General features: G+C 41.9%; 1 protein-coding gene across 2 annotated transcripts in view; it reads right to left on the reverse strand.

Moving 5' to 3' along the window:
* si:ch211-212o1.2 (uncharacterized protein LOC492735 homolog) overlaps positions 1-2,720 on the reverse strand; it is a 119,075-nt gene extending 116,355 nt beyond the window's left edge. The window contains exon 1 of one of the 2 annotated variants that reach the window (XR_007263797.1): positions 2,172-2,720. Coding sequence is in view for 1 of the 2 variants with exons in the window: in XM_048605876.1 (XP_048461833.1) it covers positions 2,172-2,352 (181 nt within the window). In the remaining variant the exon portion in view is untranslated. The remainder of the gene's footprint in view (positions 1-2,171) is intronic. The other variant, XM_048605876.1, reaches the window with a different exon arrangement.
* Positions 2,721-8,652: the final 5,932 nt, after the last annotated feature.

The raw sequence follows: 8,652 nt of genomic DNA on the forward strand, positions 1-8,652 counted from the left end.
CAACAACGTTAATAACATTATGTAGTTTGTTTTTAGTAGATGGGTGCAGAATCTTTAAATATCTTTAAGACAAAGGTAGATAGATTCTTTATTACCAAGGGGATGAAAGATTATCATGGATATACAAGAATATACAGTTGAGGTTAAAATCAGATCAGTCATGATCTTACTGAATGGCTAAGCGGCCTACTCCTGGTCCTTGATGACATATTCATAGATAATTTTTAGACCCTACCAAAAACCCCATTCTCTCACTACTGATCCTAACTCTGTCATGGCAACATCTGGGGCTGAACCAGACTGTCTGCAACCTCAGTCTCATGTCTGACCCCAAGATGTATTTTCAACCACATGTCCATACTATCACTAAACCGCCTTTTCCACTTCAATAATATCACTCATTGCTGCCCCTACCTCAACTCTTCTGCTGCTGAAACCCACATCCATGCTTTATTCCCTCCAGATTCAACTGTTCCATCACATCCTTAACTGGTCTTGCACATTCTACTCACCTTAATTGTGCTGCCCCTGTCCTAACTTGCACTGAGACCAATCCATTAATCACTGCTGCTCTACACTGGCCCCCAAATAAACAATGACTCAGTTTTAAAACTCTCATTTCTGTTTTCAAATTCCTCCACCTCTGACCACTCCCCATCTCCGTAGTTTCCTCCAGCTCTACAACCTGCCAAGATACGTGCGCTCCTCTAATTTCCAATCTTTTGAGTATATCTTATATATGAATCAGTCCACCAGTGATAGTGATGCCTTCAATTGGCTAGACCCCAAGGCTCTGGGAATTTATTCCCCAAGCCTCTCTACCTATCTTTCCTCCTTTAATATATTCCTTAAAACCTACTTCATAGAACAAAAGTTTGGTCATCTGTCCCAATATTTTAGATGGCTCAATGTCATATTTTCTTTTAAAATAGCTTTGGGACATTTTGTAACAGTTACACAAATTGGTGTTGTTGCAACAAAAGAAGTTACGCGCCCAAACTTTCTCACTTGTGTTAACACGGTGTGACAAAGGGTCTAGGCCAGTTTGACCATCCTGCTCCTCTAATGCTGCCTGACCTGCCGTGTTCCTCCGGCTCCACACTTTATTGACTCTGACTCCAGCATCTGTCGTTCCTGCTATCTCCGATTTTCCTCACTTGCGTTCATCAATTGCATTTTAAGGGTCTACTTCCTGTCAGCTACATTAAAAATCGGTCTTCTTTGAAAGAGAGACTTACATTGTATGGCTCCTTATATAGCATCAGGACATCTCAGTGCTTCACCACCAAAGTGTTTTTTTTTCAATTATAGTCATTTATAATGTAGGAAATGCAGCTAATGTGCACACAGCAAATAACAATGTGATAATGATTACAAACCATCTGTTTTACAGAAGCTGATTCTGAATAAATATTGGGTTGGACTCCAGGGAGGACTTTCCTGCACTTCTTCGAGATAGTAACATGGGATTTTCTTTTTTCCCGGAGACGGCAGGTGGGAGACTGGTTTAGTGCCTCATCAGAAAGATGCCATCCTTGACATTGTGCTACTCTCCAAATACAGCTGGGGAGTTTTTTGTGAAATGATCTGCTCAAGTTTCTGCAGTGGGACTTGAACCCACAAACATCTGACTTAAAGCCCAGGGTGTCACCACCATCACATGTGATGCTGTAGTACTATCGAGGCCGCAAGCTGGAATAATTTAGCTACCTGGAGTCCCAGTTTGACCATCCTGAAAATGCAATGGAGCGATCAGAATCCCAAAGACAGCAGCTCTCTATACAGTTCGAATACAGATGCTTTGGCAGCAGGAAACGGTTGGGACATGGACCATTACATCTTTTAGAGAAAACCGGATAAAGAACTGAAGTAGCGGGGCGTTACAGCGGGGGAAAAAAAGGGATAACTTGATTAGTTCTAGTTCGCTGTAAAAGGGCCAATGCAACTACATCACCTCCTCTGCTGAAACTTGCAGAGACTACCTGTTGCCATGGTGTTTGTGCTCCCAGCACCCAGTGGTACTTGCTGGGTAGGAGCCGGGCTGGGAATGATATGGGCACTGCCAGACTAGGTGACTGTGCCCAGGTTCCCCAGTAGGAGGGTTCTTGCTGCTGGGCCGTGTTGGTGAATATACCCGGAGTGTCCCAGTGGGGTCCCTTTGCCCTGTTTACCTGGTGAGTAAAGCTGGGCGAGCTCCCTGGCCCCGGCGTGTTGTGGTCCCCAGCGCGGCACGGTGCTGCTCCTCGCCCCGGCTCCGTGCTCGTTCCCGTTCGGATCCTCCTCGGCCATGGAGCGCCGCTCATTCTGCGCCTCCGACAGAGACGCCTGCAGGGCACCGGCCGGCTCCTCCATCGTACGAAAGGCAAGGAGCCCTCAGTCAGCTCGGGGCATCCGAGAGCCCTCCTTCAAGCTGCTCTCCCCGACTGGCTGGGGCCTGGACGGGCAGAGATATGGGCCCGCAGGCCGGCCAAGAGGCTGAGGATCAGGGCACAGAGCTCAGTCTCCTCCCGGTCCGGAAAAGACGTGCGTGCGGTGAAAGCGGGGCGGAGTGTCTGCTCTAGACTAAACCGCTCTCATTGTAAACTCACTCACTACAGCCAGAAAGTTAGAGAGAAACTCCGAATTTCTCCCCTCCAGCTCCAAAAAGTTCAACAACATCAACTTAAATCTCTCCCTTTGGAGAAACTGGAGGCTTATTTTCAAACTGCATGAGATTTCACTCATAATATTGCTTTGAGGGTTCTATTTGCCTTGATGTTTAGACAAAAAAAGGGGTTTGCTCGGTTGTTGACCTCTAGCTCAGGGAATACATAAAGTGAGGGATTCTTGTATCCTCTGCCCAGTCTCGTGTTAACGTCCCATGCGGATATTCCTACATTGCCCATCCTGACTGGCCGTTGGAATTGGGATACAGGTAACGACGTGGATGTAGGAAAAGAAGGCACAGGCAAAAATGATGCTGTCAATTGCATAAATGAGGCTAAAACCAGTTGTATACAGGTCCCAGAGTGAGAGGCGTTGGAAGAGATTTATTTAAAATATTTATCCACGGGATGTGGGTGACGCTGGCTCGGCCGGTATCTGTTGCACATCCTGACTTGCCCTTGAGAGGGTGGTGTTAGTGGTGAGCCGTCCTCTTGAACAGCTGATGTCCAGGATGGTGTGTTTACAAGAAATAACCATACCATGGGCAGCGACAGAGAGACTATTAAATATGTTGTGGTTTGCTGGACCCTGCATAACTTTGGGATAAAATAAGATCTGGAATTGGATCTATCTGGGGAAGTGATCTGTCTGTTGTAGAGGCAGAAGTTATGATGGGCAGCATCACGGCTCTAATGAGCATCGAAGTAGTGATGGTGTGCTGAGAATTTCAATAGGAACAAAGTTAAGGGAGTAATAGATGGGTGCCACATAATAGAGTGCCATATAATAGATTCCGCCAGCTAAAAGGAAGTGGAAGGAGGGTTGGAGAATGATAGTGGCATTCAGACTAGAATAAAGACCAGGCTCCACTAGGAATTATTAGATGAAGAGGAGACAGGTTGAAACAATGAATCCCAACTTTCAGAGCTGAAAGGAGTGGATGTAAAGAGAGAATTAAGGAGTCAAATGACTTCTAGAAGCAGTTGATACACAACAGACTTGTGAGGATGGTTAGAGCTCATGGAAAGGCTAAGTGGCAGGAAAAAGAGACCAGTTGCCTGATGCCTTTAAAGCTGGGGCAATGTTTATAGTGGAGTCCTCTAAGGTCAGAGTTGGGACCCTTGCTTTCCCTGATATAAATTAATAACCTTGATGTGCCAAACATACTTTAAAAATTTTATGACACGGAACTTAAAAGCATTGAAGTATTGCATCCAGTTCAGAGTATCGTGCTTTAGGAAAGATGTGAAGACATTGGAGAGAGTGCAGAAGAGGTTCATAACAATGATTTAGGGATGACAAATATCAGTTATGAAAATAAAATTGAGAAGCTGGAACAGTTCGCCTTAACGAAGAGATTAAGAGATCTCAGATCAGGAGATCTGACTGAAATATTCAAAATCATGAGTGGTTTGGACAGTGTAAATAGGACAAAAATATTCCCAGTCATGAAAGGATTGTGAACAAGAAGGCACAGATTTAAAGTTACTAGTAAAAGAAGTAACAGAGATATGAGGAAAACTTTTATCGAACAAAAATTGCTGGAAAAGCTCAGTAGATCTGGCAACATCTATGGAGAGAAATCAGAGTTAACGTTTCAGGTCCATTGATCCTTCCTCAGAACTGGATGTGAACATAGGAGGTATGGTTAGTAAGTTTGCAGATGACACCAAAATTGAAGTGTAGTGGCTAGTGAAGAAGATTACTTCAGAGTACAACGGGACCTTGATCAGAAGGGCCAATGGGCTGAAGAGTGACAGTTGAAGTTTAATTTAGATAAATGTGAGGTGCTGCATTTTGGAAAGGCAAATCAGGGCAGGACTTATACACTTAATGGTAAGGTCCTGGGGAGTGTTGCTGAACAAAGAGACCTTGGAGTAGAGGTTCATAGATCCTTGAAAGTGACGTCACGTGTAGACAAGATAGTGAAGAAGGCATTTGGTGTGCTTGCCTTTATTGGTTAATGCATTGAGTATAGGAGTTGGGAGGCCATGTTGCAGCTGTGCAGGACATTGTTTAGTTCACTTTTGGAATACTGTATGCAATTCTGGTCTCCCTGCTGTAGGAATGACGTTATGAAACTTGAAAAGGTTCAGAAAAGATTTACAAGATTGTTGCCAGGGTTGGAGGGTTTGAACTATAGGGAGAAGCTGAATAGGCTGGGGCTATTTTCCCTTGAGTGTCAGAGGCTGAGGGGTGACATTATCAAGGTTAATAAAATCTTGAGGGGGATAGATAAGGTAAATAGAAAAGGTCTTTTCCCCAGGTGGGGGAGTCTAAAACTAGAGGGCGTAGATATAAGGTGAGAGGGGAAAGATTTAAAAGGGACCTAAGGGGCAACTTTTTCACGCAAAGGGTGGTACATGTATGGAATGAGCTTCCAGAGGAAGTGATGGATGCTGGTACAAATACAACATTTAAAAGACATCTGGATGGGTATATGATTGGAAAGGTTTAGAAGGATATGGGCCAAATGTTGTCAAATAGGACTAGATTTATTTAGGATATCTGGTTGGCATGGACGAGTTAGATCAAAGGGTCTGTTTCCATGCTGCACATCTCTATGACTCAATGACAGTAGCTGGGAGAAAGTTTGGTTTTACGCAAAAGATAGGATGGGGGTGGGGGTAAGAAGTAAATGATAGGTGGAGATAAAACCCAAGTAGAGAGAAGAACAGTTGGATAAAGGAATGGATAACAATTAGTCTAGGAGAATGAATAACTACTAATGGGGACAGTTAATGGCTAGCAATGGGTTGTGTGTAATGACAGAGCATGGATCTTTCTTGAACCCTGATTTGGCAGCCTTCACACTTAAAGGTATAGGGGCAGAATCTGTATCAAGAAGAACAGATATATTCAAAGCTTGGGGAGAAGACAAGGACATTTAATAAAGTGAAGGAATCAACAGTAGCTTCAGTGTCATGGAAATTAAAGGGCCAGCATATAGAAAGCTGGAGTTAGAGGATGGGATGATAAGGAAGCGTAAGCAAATGTTTTTTTCTCAGAAAGCAGGGTGGCAGAACTGTGAATTATGCAAGGGGACTGAAGACATGAATAGAAAGAGAAAAGCGAGCAGAGGTCAGAGATGGTGTGGTCAAAGGACTATCCATGGCTGTGTGTAAATAAGTTTTTGTCGTAATAGGTTCAGTGAATGCAGAAGGAAGAATGGTGACTGGAAAAGAAACTGAAAGAGTTTAGAGATAAATTTAAATGAAGGATTAAGTTATTCACCACAGTGTTTGACTGAAGAATAGACCAAGGAGATTTCACTGAAGAAATTGCAATGAAGCTTCAGAGAATGGAAGATGACAAGGACCTTATAGTGAAGGTGAACAGGTTGAAAGTGGATAAAAACTGCATCATAACTGAAGAGCAAATGTCAAATGGGACTTTCCAAAATTGGCAATGATACCCTTTCACCAGTTTGTACTGGGATGTGATAGAAAATGTAACCAAATATTTGTAAGGATAGAGGAGTGACCATATTTGGACTTCAAATCAATCCATTATATCAGCACATTCACAAATCAAGTATGTGGTAAGGGTCAGTGTTTTGGAGAGTTGATTGACATAATAGTTCTATCATATCATCATAGATTAGAAGGTGGGCCAATGAGAAGAGATTATGTAGACATGGCCTATCCTCCTTGGAATTTAGAAGAGTAAGATGTAATCTCATTGATTGTGAAAGGGCCTGACAGGTCCAGATGTTGAGAACTAAGGAAGTATAGACTCAGGATAAGACGTAGGCCCATTAGGATTGAAATAAGGAGAAATTTTTTAGAGGACTGTGAATCTTTAGAATCCCCACCCAGAGAGCTCTGCATGCTTAGATGTGGAGTGCCTTTAAGGGCAATGTGAATAGACTGTTGGACCATCTGGCTCTCAAGGGATTTGGGGATCAGTAGAGTTGAGGTTAAGGTGAGCCATGTTTTTAATGAATGATTCAGGAAGCTTGTATAACTATGTGGCCTACTCTTGTTCCTGTTTAGTTTGTTCTCATTGGTCATTTATTTGTAATCAACTTTATTTTTAACCTGCTGAAGTGGTTGCAGGTCACTGTGTTCCTTTACTGAAATGTTGCAATGCAATATTTATTCTAAGATTGGTTTTGATTAAGATTCAGTTTTGATTGTTGCAGTGTGTTTTGCGCTAAAGTCAGAGCCAGAAAACTGATTGAAGAGGAGTACATGATGCAAAGACATAATATGTAACATAATCTAAGGTTCAGTTACTATGATAAATCTGTACCCTGAGATTAGGCTCCACTCCTCAAAATATCTCTAATTTTTAAGTCTCCAATTTTCTCCGTTGCTCTGGGCTCCAAAAATTAAACAGGATTATTCAGAAAACCTAGGCAACACAAATGCTCAGATTTCGTTTTTGTTTCAAATTGCAAACCCATACAATATTTAAATAAAGTCAAACAACACTATTCAGTCCTTTGGATATAGTGGTCAACTTTCCTAAGCTCAAGAGCTGGATAAAGAAATTCATGCTGTCAAAGAGACACAAGTGTTAAAGTAACATACTCACTGATACTAATGATAGTTATCTACAGCTGATCATTAATTTTCTGTTTACAGTGTACAGATGTACAAGTGTTGGCTGCCAGTATCCTATGTGATTGAGATCTTTGGGCTTCTCAGGGGCAGTGATTTTGATGATAACTGTGTTTGGGCTAGAGTGTGCGAGAGGCCTGGGTGTAGATCCCACAACTTGCAGCTTTGTAGCTTGGAGTGTCCTGATGAAGGGTTATGTGTTAGCACACCAGTCAATCTGAAATTGGAAGAGATATAGAGTCAGTCAAAGACTCTGTGAGAGCATCTTGAGAAGGATGTGACCATGCCAAAAAAGTAATTTTGTGTTAAGCTATGCATTTCAGAAACATATTTGAAATTCTGAATATTTGTAGTAGTAAAGTAACGTTTCCAAGAGATAATGATAATGACTTGGATCTCTGAAGGGCTTTTGACAATTGTCCCTCTGAATCTGACCACAACTTCAGGATTTAGCATTAGTGCAGCTTAATGTGGAAATCCCCAAGTGGCAGGCTATCATTCACTGCTCCCTGCAGGTCACTGTGCGAACCTCCTCATTCCCACCGTCTCAGTGAGCAATATTCAAATTCATCAACAAATACAAATTGGCGTGATTTGAACTTCCTCTTTCCCGCTCTTGGATTGGTATTGAAAACACCAATCAAAAGTCATGCATTGTTTAACCAGCTATATCTAGGTTTTCAATTTTACAGCTGATCTATGCTTCGACCTACTAGAGTCAAAGTAGTTGTGTAATAGTTCACAATACGCTTTGGTAAATGAGAACACAGTGCCAGAGGTTCTCTGTCTGTTTCCTGGATCTCAGTTCATTTATCCCAATGTTTGACATTTAAAGTTTTACGCAAGTCAGTGATTTAAGCACATGTTACTGGTAAAAATATAAAACAAAAGGTCACATGCTCCTTAAGTTTTAAATGCATTATACTCATTGACATTACTGTAGGTACCAGTATAGAATACAAGACATTTTGAAACCTAGTTCAATCATGTGATAATTGATGTGTTTTAGTTCCAATGTTTCACTAAGATCTTGGTTGCACAGTCATTCCCAACTCCCTTTATTTTCCCACTCTTATTCAGTCTCTCATTCTATGTCAGAAATTGTTTCTTCAATTTCCTCATTTGTTCTGTCCCTTCCTCATTCCCTCTTGCTCAATCCCTATTTTTTTCTCTCTCATTGCTGCCTTTTCTCTATCATTTTTTTTTCTGTCTCATCTCTCTCCCATTTCTTCCATGTAGTAATTACCAATATTGGCTGCAGGGGACATTCAAATCGCTGTCTGGCTTCTTTTCTGGTGTACAGGCTGATAGCATTGATTGTATTTTTTTCACTGATTGTTTAAGAACAGGGTGTGTAAATGCACCTTTTCTGCTATCCTAACCCCCACTGTTAGATTTGATGCTATATTTAAATCAAAATGTTTCTATTAACATTGAAACA

This window comes from Rhincodon typus, chromosome 15 (assembly GCF_021869965.1).
Source record: "Rhincodon typus isolate 14 chromosome 15, sRhiTyp1.1, whole genome shotgun sequence".
In the NCBI taxonomy this organism is placed as follows: domain Eukaryota; kingdom Metazoa; phylum Chordata; class Chondrichthyes; order Orectolobiformes; family Rhincodontidae; genus Rhincodon; species Rhincodon typus.